Source organism: Akebia trifoliata, chromosome 12, assembly GCF_017979445.1.
Source record: "Akebia trifoliata isolate Shusen 1 chromosome 12, ASM1797944v1, whole genome shotgun sequence".
NCBI classification, from domain to species: domain Eukaryota; kingdom Viridiplantae; phylum Streptophyta; class Magnoliopsida; order Ranunculales; family Lardizabalaceae; genus Akebia; species Akebia trifoliata.
In genome coordinates, this window is record NC_141386.1 from 4,187,087 (window position 1) to 4,199,774 (window position 12,688).

General features: G+C 32.5%; 1 protein-coding gene across 2 annotated transcripts; it reads left to right on the forward strand.

Annotated features, from left to right (window-relative positions):
• The first annotated feature begins 3,293 nt into the window (after positions 1–3,293).
• On the forward strand, positions 3,294–12,425 carry LOC147388705 (aspartyl protease family protein At5g10770-like). 2 transcript variants are annotated; one of them, XM_086418098.1, is made up of 2 exons: positions 3,294–3,580; positions 11,004–12,425. In XM_086418098.1, the coding sequence occupies exons 1-2, from the start codon at positions 3,388–3,390 to the stop codon at positions 12,284–12,286; spliced, it is 1,476 nt and encodes a 491-aa protein (XP_086274224.1). In that variant the 5' UTR covers positions 3,294–3,387; the 3' UTR covers positions 12,287–12,425. The 2 variants fall into 2 exon arrangements, with proteins under 2 accessions (XP_086274224.1, XP_086274225.1); XM_086418099.1 differs by lacking the exon at positions 3,294–3,580 and adding an exon at positions 7,895–8,166.
• Positions 12,426–12,688: the final 263 nt, after the last annotated feature.

Genomic DNA, 12,688 nt, shown 5'->3' on the forward strand with positions numbered 1-12,688 from the left:
ATCGACCAAGTCAATATAATACTTTTTTATTTTTATTTTTATATTTTTGTAAACCATATTAAATATAATGTGCATGGTTTCTTTGTCTTGTTTTCTTGGCACCCATCTAGAATGAATATTTCTTTTTTTTTATTATTATGAAAAATCGACTTGTACGAGTCATCATCTCATTAAACTTGAATTAAATACTTTTGTATGAATGTGTCTTTATATTAAAAAGTATTATTATTATATTTCATTAATAGATATAATCATAAAATATTTGTTTAATAGAAATTATAAATTTAAATTATTAAAAACTAATTATTTATAGAAAATATTAAATTCATAGGCCAAGTTTTCATGAGCAATTCACATTGACTGTTCTTTTATTCATTTTCCCCCATTGATAGAGATGATTCATCGACCTAAATCATCTAGGATTGTTTAACTTTTAAAACCATGTTGGGATGATTTAAAATACAATGATACAACGTATTCGCCTGAAAATTTATATTGCATCTTTCATATTAAATGTGTGATAAAAAAACGATACAATAAAAAGAACAAAAATCACACACAATACAAGAATTTTCATGGTTTAACAGTGTACCTACATCGAAGGATTAGATCAAGAACAATTATTATTTTCTTTTCTTGGTTTTACAGTCCTAAAGATCTCTATGTATAAAATCGAGAGTTGCCAAACACATCTCTCTCCAAAAATCAGAAACCACCATAGATGACTCAATAAACCATTTTTCATTTTTTGATTAGTAAGTTGGAGTTGAAGGGGCGCCTCTATTTATTTATTTAGAATTCACGAATATCATCCATAATATTCATCAGTTTCTGAGGAATAGAATTAACATCCTTAGCTAAAAATAAAAAATAAAAATCTCTTCCGCATAAAGGCATGCCTAAAAATCAATCGCCTTATTTGTTTCTCTGATCCATTGAAAATCAAAGGCGAAATTTATTGATCCTAACAAATAAAATTAAAATTAAAATTTGTCAATTTTGCATAGCCGGCTCTAGCTAAGAATAGGTGTTTACTCTCAATAAAATTAAAATGAGTTGATATTCATTTTCAATATCTCCTTCAACATTTTCTTTATTCTTCCTCACAACCTTTTCATTGATCCTAACAAATAAATGAACCAAATCTTTATATTTTCTCGATTGCAGCTTTCATCCACCCAACTAAAAAAAACTTGTGGTCCAACCTCTATGTCAAGAGAAGGGGCCCAAGAGTCCAATTGTGGAGTTGAATAACATTACTCAACTACAAGGACATCACCCACCATTATAGTTTTTCCACTTGAGTCAGGCTAACCTGACTAACTTAGTAAGATTCTAAGTCTTACTAAGGGTCTTAAGTTCACATTATGGCATCCAAAAACATGATACGATGCTATTTAGAGGGAAAAATTATAAGAATTCTTTTTTAAAAATTTTTCAAAAATGTGTTATATTTCATAATCGATTTTTAATTTTAAAATTGGGAGTTCAGTAGGCATCCACTTTAAACACCTTTGATGAAAGCCCAAAACAGATTTTTTTTTTTTTTTTTTTTTTTTTTTAAATCTGATTTTTTCCATGAATCAAGAAGACTGTAGTGTTGGATTGCCAATGTGATAATCCATGTAGGTTCAACTACTAAGAAATGTTACTAAGTTAGTAAGAAAAGTTTTTTTTTTCTTTTTTCTTCTTAGGTTAGTGGAATCTAGGCGTGCTATTTTATTTTAAAATTTTAAAATTTTTAATTTTGTATCGTTGCTTTCGTGGACTCAATTATTTGTTGCCTTCGGAGTGGACGCTGCAACGAGATTCCAAGCATTATCTTAAGCCATCAGAAATTTTAGACATACCCCTCTGCATTTTTTAAGTGGCAAATATTTTAGATTGCCCCTATGTCTTCAAAACTGATTTCAATACCCCTTTACCATGGTCTTCTATGAGAGACTTATTATAGAAGATGACCGAAATATCCTATCTTCAACCTCTTACCCAAAGCCCCTTCACTTTTTCCCCTAAAACAACGTATTCAACTTTGGGTTTTAGTGACAATATCAACACTTATTCCCTACATGATTTTATTAATAACTCGTTTTTCTCTAATATTCGTAGTTTAAATCAATAAGAAGAAAAGTTTTTACTCTAGATGATTATACTTAATAAATCATGATTTGGGCTTTTATCGACAGATTGAATGCATGAGATTTCGTTTTCAAGAGAATATAAATTTTTCAAAAATAAAATAAAAAGGGTATGAAAATGATCTCCACTTTCTTATTGCACCTAGGAAAATGTCAAAAAGAGAATTATTTTTTAGTTCTTTTAGGGTGGAGAGAATCATGAAAATGAAAAATTAACATTCGGCGGTTTGAAAATCATTTTCCTAAGAGGGAGTTCGAGAAACATTTTCTTGCTTAGGGTGGAAAATTACTTTGGGCACAGGAAAATGTACAATCATACATAGGGCTGCAACTTGCGCAGCCAAACCCAAACCAACTATGGTGAACCCAACTCGGACTTTGGTTCATCAGGCAAAAAAAAAAAAAAAGACCAAATCAAATCGGGTTGGGTTTGGAAGTAAGCATCGGTTGTCCAATTGCAAAATCCGAATTTAACATGACTATAATTTAAAAATATTTTATTATGTCTTGTTAAAAATTATGATTAACAATAAACAGAGGTAATTACTGTAGTTAATCATCATCATCATCTTCTTCTTCTTTAAATTTACTTATAATGTCATGTATGTAAATTTTAAAATACATTTTTAGAACAAATAATTGTAAATTTTATATTCTTGTACATACCAATACTTATCTTAACATAAGCCGTTATCATTAATAAATTCTCTAGTATTAATGAGAAATGAAGTAATCCAAGTAACCCGACAAGGGTTGGGCTCGGATTGAGCATTTCATGCCAGAGGTCAAGTTGGGAACAAGCATGAGCTAGTGTTTGTCAAGTTTGGGTTGAGATTGGTTTGATCCTCAACTCGGCCCAACCTGCTCGAGTTGAAGCCCTAATCCTACATTTGTAAATTACATGTTCATGGAAAATCATTTAGATCTGAAGAGGATGAAGAACAAAAATATATTTTAAAGGAAAAGGAGAAAAAATTCAAGTTGTAGGTAAGAAGTTAATTAAAGAAAGAGGTATTTTGGTCATTTTATTTTGTATCTCATAGAAGTTCAAGGACAGGGGTACATCATAAATTTTCAATCCCAAGAGGACCTAAACTATTTATCAAAACCAGGAGATATGTATCTCCAAATAACCCCATGACCATCCAATGTAACCAACTATATATAACCATGCATTGTATGTGGTGCTTCCTGCAAGACTGGAATGTGTAAAGTTAGAGTTAAGGCAGCAAAGCTTGCATAAAACCCCATGGCCATTACTAATCCCTCCTCCATCTTCCTATGTTTTCTCCTATCCACGTGTCTTCTTCTGTGCTGCTCGGCCTACCGAGAAGTAGAAACTACTGTTGATCATCACCATCAATACCATGTCATCAAAGTCAGCTCTCTACTACCATCAACAATCTGCTCCACCCCCACCTCCACCTCCACCTCCATCAATGGTTAGTAATCCGAATTTCTGCTTAGAAACGAGGCTGCTAAGTTGCTAAAATAATAATTTTTTTATTTTTTATAATTATCTTTTAACCCACATCTTTAATCATATCTAAATCTAACCCATTTAGAAAGGGAGAGAAAGAATGAGAGAGTTTAAGAAACACGTTTGGAGACAAATGTTTCAGATATTTTAGAGAAACCTTTGTGTTTCAAATTGGTGACATACCTCTTGGCCACGTGTCCATGTTCTTTTATGAGAAATTAATACAAATGACTAAATTAAATAACTTCCACAGTGTTTGAATAGAGTTTCTTGATGACTTCTGCTTCTATAGGAAACTAGCAAACGTTTGGATAGATTTTTACTCTTGTACGAAAAAGTTTTTTTGCTCTTCGTTGAGAAATTTCAAAAACCTCCTCTTGCACGGAGAGATTAGACTTATGTTCTTGTGCAGAGAGGTGTATCCTCACAGGACCTTCATCTCCAACACATCTAGCCTAATAAATCTTGATTTTTCTTAAAAATTCCATCATCTTCAATCTCAAAAAACATAAAAACAAAAAAGGCTTGATTTGTTGTTTGACAACCTTTGCTTTTTGTTATTTTTTATTTTCTAAAATTCTCTTGATTTTTTTGTATAGAAAAAGATATCTTCTTCCACCCTTAGTTTATTAGGCAAAGTCATTTGGAATAAAAGAAATTATTATGTTTTTCTTCTAATTAGTTAAAGATGAAAAACATAGAGAAAAATCAAGTAATTATTCAAATTGCATGGAGAATAAGTGGAGATCTTATATCCAAAATCAAGGATTAAAGATGGAGAGGGTGGGAATAAATTAAAGATTTCTCTAAAGAGAATAAAGAGGAGTCATAATCTCACTCACTTTTTTGTATGCTCCCTTCACAAATTTGTAGATCCTTTGCTTCAGGATATACAAGGACAAATATTTATAATTTTGTGAATTGTCAGGTCAAGAGCATACAAAAAAGAGTGTCAAATTATCACAATTCTAAAAAAAAATGTATTTATATCATTTTTCATTAATCTCGCATACGAGATCATGGTCAAGTGGGTATGTCATCAATTTAAATATATATACCAAATGAGATACCTAAATAGAGTTGTAATTTTTGACTCAAAATCTTACTTAGTTTGCACTCCATTGACATGGCAAGTACACAAAACTATAGATCTCTATCTTCGGGATAAACAAGGAAAAAGTCTAAAAGTCTATAGTTCTGTACACATGCCATGTCAACTCAGTACTATCTTCAATCATCCCAAATATTCACCAAAACCTAGAAAGATATGTTTAAATTAGCTTTTATTTATAAAGTATTTTTAGATGAGTCAGGAGCAAGATTCCTAAGAGGGAATTATTATAAATAAGTAAAAAATCCCAACATGTAAATACAAAATCTAATGATTTGGATGGAACACAAAATTCTTTTTTTATATTTTTTTTTATCACTTTCTCAATCTAATTGTGTAAACAAGAAATAATCCAATGGTTGGGATGAAATATGAAGTTAATGTTTTTTCACAAGTCGAGATCAGTACTTTATGGAAGAACTATATATAGTAAATTAGTATACACAAGGTCACCCACCCTTTAGTCTAGAGTCTAGACGGATACACTTCGTGATTCACACCGTACACATCTCGGAGAAATCCAATAACATTTCCCTAGCATTAATTGAATATTGACTTCCCACAAAAAAGGTGATAAGCTTGAATATCTTTGTTGGAGATATCAAGAGCTAGGGCTGTCAAATGGGTCTGGTATGTCAAAATTACCCTTAAGATTTGCCCTTCATCGAAAGTCAACATACTTTTTTCTTGTTGATGAATTAAGGGGAAAATTTTATTTTATTAAATAATATTATAATAAATAAAATTAAAAAAAATTAAAATAGTCTCTAGCTTCATGTTCAATGTTTTGGATGAATGATGGCTAATTATATCTACTTATCACAACATGTGTAATGTTTTCTTATTTAAACTTCCATGAGATGGTGTAACATACCATTTTAGGCCCATCAACCCACGTTTATTGATGGTGTTTGATGGGTATCCCTTTATCCAATGTTTCTAAAATCAATTAGTCGATTTTGAGACTACCATCATCAACTCGTTTATTTTTTTTATTCAGCTCTAATTAACCATCTTAGGGATCTTATTAGAAGTAAATATATGTTAATTAAAATTAGAATCTTAAGTGACTATGGTCTTTGAATTTATTCATTTATATTTCATATTACTTCTCAATCTCAATTACAAATAGATGGGAGTATCAAATATTGAAGAGTAGATTTTTTTTTTTTATAATTATTTTTATGTTTTATTGGCTCATGATATTAGTATAATATTTAAGAATAATTTGATAAGTAAAGTTATATTTTATAATTGATTTTTAATTTTAATTTTAGGAGTTCAATAGCCATCCTCTTTAAACACCTTAGATCAAGTTCAAGACAATTTTTTTTTTCTTTTTATAGCTGAGTTTTTCCATGATTCAAGAAGATTGTAGTGTTGGATTGCCATTGTGGTAATTCATGTGGGCCTAGTTACTCTTAGTAAGATTTCAATCCTTACTAAGTTAGTAAGGAAAGTTTAATTTTTCCTCTTTGTTTGGTTAGTGGCATCTACGCGTTTGCTATTTTAATTTTCAATTTTCAATCATTGCTTACGTGGACTCAATTATTTGTTCCCTTCGGAGTGGACACTGCAACACGATCCCAAGCGTTATCCTAAGCCACCGGATATTTTAGACATACCCCTCTAGTGGCAAATATTTTAGATTGCCCCTATGTTTTCAAAACTAATGTAAACACCCCCTTCTCTTTACCATAGTCTTCTATGAAGGACTAATTATAGAAGATGACCAAAATATCCCATCTTCAACCTCTTACCCAAAACCCTTCACTTTTTCCCCTAAAACAACGTATTCAACTTTGGGGTTTTAGTGACAATATTAGCACTTATTCCCTATATGATTTTATTAATAACTCATTTTTCTCTAATATTCATAGTTTAAATCAATAAGAAGAAAAGTTTTTACTCTAGATATAACTCATTTTTCTCTAATATTCATAGTTTAAATCAATAAGAAGAAAAGCTTTTACTCTAGATAATTATATTAATGAATCATGATTTGGGCTTTTATCGAAAGATTGATTGCATGATATGCATGAGATTCGTTTTCAAGAAAATATGAATTTTTCAAAAATCATACAAAAATGAGTTCCACTTTCTGGTTACACTTAGGAAAATGTCCAGAAGAGAATTGTTTTTTAATTCGTTAAGGGTGGAGATAATCATGAAAATGATAGATTAATATTTGAAGGTTTGAAAATCATTTTCCTAAGGGGGAGTTCGGGGAATATTCTCTTGCTTAGGGTGGAAAATTGCTTTGGGCACAGGAAAATGTACAATCATACGTGGGCTGCAACTTGCGCAGCTAAACCCAAACCCCACTATGTTGAGCCTAACTTTGGGTTAGGCCTGAGTATAGTTAGCTTGGTTTCAAACTTTTGTTCATCAGGCTAAAAAAATGACCAAATCAAATCGGGTTGGGTTCAGAAGTAAGCATCGGTTGCCCGATTTGCAAAATCCAAATTTAACATGGCTATAATTTAAAAATATTTTACCATGTATTGTTAAAAATTATGATTAATAATAAACAGAGATAATTACTGTAGTTAATCATCATCATCTTCTTCTTCTTCTTCAAATTTACTTATAATGTCATGTATATAAACTTTAAAATACATTTTTAGAACAAATAGTGGTAAATTTTATATTCTTGTACATACCGATACTTATCTTAACATAAGCCGTTATGATTACTAAATTATCTAATATTAATGAGAAATGGAGTAATCCAAGTAACCCGACTCGGGTCTGGTTAGGATTGAGCATTTCATGTCAGAGGTCAAGTTGGGAACGATCATGAGCTAGTGTTTGTGAAGGTTGGGTTGAGATCAGTTCGATCCTCAACTCGGCCCAACCTTCCCGAGTTGGAGCCCTAATCCTACATTTGTAAATTACATTTTCATGGAAAATCATTTAGATCCGAAGAGGATGAGAAAAAAAAAAAGATTTTTAAGGAAAAAGGAAAAAAAAAACTCAAGTTCTAGGTAAGAAGTTAATTAAAGAAAGGGGTATTTTGGTCATTTTAGTTTGTCTCTCATAGAAGCTGAAGGTCGGGGGTACATCATAAGTTTTCAATCCCAATAGGACCTAAAATATTTACCAAAATCATGAGAGGTGTATCTCTAAATAACCATCCAATGTAACCAAGAATATATAACCATGTATTGTATGTTGTGCTCCCTCCAAAGCTGGAATGTGTAAAGTTAGAGGTAAGGCAGCAAAGTAGAGAATAGAAAAGCTTGCATAAAACCCCATGGCCATTTCTAATCCTTCCTCCATCTTCCTATGTTTTCTCCTCTCCACGTGTCTTCTTCTGTGCTGCTCGGCCTACCGAGAAGTAGAAACTACTGTTGATCATCATCATCAAAACCATGTCATCAAAGTCAGCTCTCTACTACCATCAACAATCTGCTCCACCTCCACCTCCACCAATGGTTAGTAATCCGAATTTCTGCTTAGAAACGAGGCTGCTAAGCTGCTAAAATAAGCAACATACCGCCACGTGTATAAGTTTTTTATTTTTTATTTTTTATAATTAACTTTTAACCCACATCTTTAATCTTATCTAAATCTAACCCATTTATTGGAGACAAATGTTTCAGATATTTGAGAGATACCTTTGTGTTTCAAATTCATGACATACCCCTTGGCCACGTGTCCATGTTCTTTTATGAGAGACTAATACGAATGACTGAATTAAATAACTTCATCTCCAGCACATCTTATCTAATAACCTCTAGCCTGATGGTCAATGTTTTGAATCTCGATGAAAAGCATCTATGGTTCCCATACACTTTCAGGTCAAGAAGTACAATATGAGGTTCTAGCTTGTGGTCACTCCAGCACGACTCTTGTTGATTATATCTATTTATCACTGCATTTGTAAAGTTTCCTTCTTATTTAAAGTTCCATTAGTTGGTGTCACATGCCGTTTTAGGCCCATCAACCCACGTTTATTAAGTGTGTCTAATGGGTACCCACTTATCTAATGTTTCTATAACCGATTAGTTGATTTTGGGACTACCATCATCAACTCGATTATTTTTTGATTCAGCTCTAAATAACCATCTTATGGATCTTATTAGAAGGTAATATATGTTAATTAAAATTAGAATCTTAAGTGAATGTGATCATTGATTTTTTTCACTTACCCTTTATATAAATATTCATTTATATTTCTTATTACTTTTCAATCTCAATTATAAATATATGGAGATATCAAATATTGAAAAGTATTTTTAATTTTTTATCTTATGATTTTTCTTTTTTTATAGTTTAATTTCATGTTTTATTGACTCATGATCTTAGTATAATATTTAGGGGTAGTTTGATAATTTTAAATTCTTAAAATCTACAAATATCAACCCTTAATCATTTATCTGTTCTCTTAATCTGTAATTATCACCCTATAAATCTTAACATTTAACCATTTTCTTTACCCTACAATAAATGTAAAAAAAATCATTTAATATTTTGGACTTATCCTATCTTAAATTAAATTACCTAACCCACAAATTTTCTCTTCTTCTCTCACCGTCCTGCATCATAGACACTCTTATCCTAATTCTCTAAGTTAATTTTTTTATTTTTAATTTGGAATTCCTATCAACTAGTGAGGATTGCTTATTAGTTTTTTTTTTTTTTTTTTCTTTTTGTTGTTGTTGTTGTTGGTGTTAATTCTTCATTCAAAAATATTATCTATTTAATTAGGTACTCGACAGGAACCAAATGGATAATGGTTGTGTAAGGTTGGTTTTGATTCCGAAGGTTTCGTACTAATAATCAATGAGAACTACAACCCATATTTTATTTAGGTTTCGATGATGGATTTATAAATAAAAACCGGCTTGTTGACACCCCTACGGACATTCACACTCACGCATGCACACACACACACACACACACACACACACACACACACACACAAACATAATAATTTAGTCATAATTTGAGCATTTTTAATGAGTGATTTTAACTACTAGGTATGATTATTTCTAAAGTATTCAAATTTAAAAAAAAAAAAAAAAAAAATTAATGGGTGAGCTGTTTCACGGGCGCATGTATTGCTATGTTACGATTTTTGGCAATTAGTGGCTACATTTCCCTTTTCTATTTGAATAATGAGACCACTATGGTATTGGGTTTTAACTATTGTTTATAATAGAAGAAAAAATTAAATGTCTTCCATTCCTCAAGATTCTCCTTAGGATCTCAGTCGAAGATGTAAAATATTCTATCTTTAAGGTAGGACTGCAACTCGGGGGAGCTAACCTGATCTCAACCCAATTGATGGGCGCACCTGGGTTGGGTTATATGGAAAATGAGTTGAGTCCAGGTTTAAGAAATCTCAACCCAAATTGAATTCAGGTTGAGGCTTTGGGCAACCCGAACCTGATGCTATATATATATATTTTAAAATAATAACTTTCTCTTCCAAGATATATTCATAAAATTATGAAAAAAATATATATAACATAAAAATTAATGGATTTGGAGATTGTGTGTAAATTTATTTACTAGTGATTTTGTATTTTATTTTTTTTATATTGTATTTATTTTTATAAGATATAAAATAAAATTTACGTGCAGATCAAAATGAAATTAGACTTGCTCATTGAGTTCAACCCGTCCAAAATTCCCTAACTTGGAATAACCCGAACTCAACCCAAGATTGATTAGAAGTTCAATCTCAGGTTGAGCTTGGGTTAATGAACTCTAAGCCGATGGTCAGGTTGAGGGTTCTACAACTTGGATTGAGCCTAGGTTGACCAGCCCTACTTTAAAGATGACTGGTTTGAGAGAGAAAATCAAGGGTTTTTTAGACACAGGTTGAAAATGAGGGCATTTAGACCATTCATGTTAAATCTTTCAAGAAAGACCTGGGTCAAGAAACATGTCATTAGTTTGAAATCATAGGGCATTTCTAATATTCCCAAAATATATGATGTATCACATATCAAACTATCAAATAAACTCAAGCGATGCATGTACTGACCGAGCACATTTTGTTACTTGTCAAGAAAAATTTAAAGGATATAAATAGTATTTTATTTTATATTTTATATTATTATAAAAATAAATTCATGAATATATGAAAAAGATTGTTTATAATTTAAATTAAAAAAAAAATTATATATATATATATATGCATTTTGGTCAGCAATGCTGACCTTTCTTTCATTGTAACGATATATAGATTTGTCAGTCTCATATTCATGAAGCCTTGCATCAACTCAATTATGGTCCCCTTCCCTGCTTCTTGTGCCATCAGGTCCGAATGGAAGATCACCCTTGAAAATAGCTCACCGACATGGGCCTTGTTCACAGCTTCATCGAGGTAGAAAGAAAACAAAAACACGCGATCGAATGCTGAAACAAATCCTCCTCGAAGATCGACTCCGAGTTAACTCAATTCAACAAATATTTTGGAATGATACTAAAGTAATTCAAGCAAAGAACTCTAAAGTTAAACTCCCAGCAAGTCCAGGGGCCTCACTAGGTACGGGCAACTACTTCGTTAGCATTGGATTTGGGACTCCAAAGAAAGATTTTTCAGTCATCTTCGACACGGGTAGTGCCTTCACTTGGATTCAATGTAAGCCATGCGCTGGATCATGCTATCAACAACAAGAACCAATCTTCGATCCATCTCAGTCAACATCGTATTCCGACATCTCATGCAAAACTACCGAGTGCTCTCAACTTAGATCGGCCACAAGCACCACTCCTCAGTGTTCTAAATCCACATCTACTTGCATTTACGGTATCCAATATGGCGATCAATCATACTCTTTAGGATACTTTGCACAAGAAACACTAACCCTATCTCCATCGGATGTGTTCCCGAAATTCCAATTTGGTTGCGGGCAACAGAACAAAGGGCTCTTCGGGTTGGCAGCCGGGTTGCTTGGCCTTGGCCGTGACAAATTGTCCGTGGTGTCTCAGACAACTAAAAAATATGGAGGGATTTTCTCATACTGTCTTCCGACCGCGTCAAGCTCAACAGGATACCTTTCTTTTGGAGAGAAGGGTGTGTCTTCTAAGGTGAAATTTACTCCACTTTTGACAGATCCTCGAGGCCCCTCATTCTATTTTCTTGACTTGATGGATATAGGCGTTGGTGGGACTAAATTAGGTATATCAGCTTCGGTGTTTGCATCTTCAGGCACAATCATAGACTCTGGAACCGTCATAACACGCTTACCTCCAGCAGCCTATGAAGCCCTCAGAACATCTTTTCGGAAATCCTTGTTGAAATACCCGTTGGGTCAGCCCGTTTCCTTGTTGGATACGTGCTATGATTTTAGGGGATTTGAGACAATAAACGTGCCAACTATAACACTATTTTTTCGGGGAGGCACTACGGTGAACATAGACTTATCAGGTATCTTTATCATTGCAAGCAAGGATGTATCACAAGTTTGCTTGGCTTTCGCTGGAAACAATGATCCCAATGATATTGCAATCCTTGGAAACTTGCAGCAGCAGACTTTGGAGGTGATCTATGATGTTGCAAAGGGAAGGTTGGGGTTCAGTCCTGGAAGTTGCGGCTGACTTGGCTGATGAGAGTGATTATTAAGCATAAATGAATTATAATAAGTAAATCCAAATGTAAAAGAAAGAAGAATCCTTATGCTTTAGATTAATGAAGCCTTAGCCAAAAAAAACTTAAAATATAGAAAAACTAGTGAGTCTTTGTAGTTTGTACTAAATTAATAAGCAAGAAGGAGACAGTAAAATATATAATCCTTCAATAAACAAAACAGAGTTCCAAAACCAGACAAATTCATCAACTTGATCTATTAAAACCAATTCACTAAACTCTGACCAAGGCCTACCCTTTGGAAAGAAGGCTATAACTTGATGAAGTCAAATGAGAGGAGTGTGGAAATAGCATGGACAATGCAAGATGACTTCAAGGAATATGAATACGTTATCAAAGAAATGCTCCAAAGA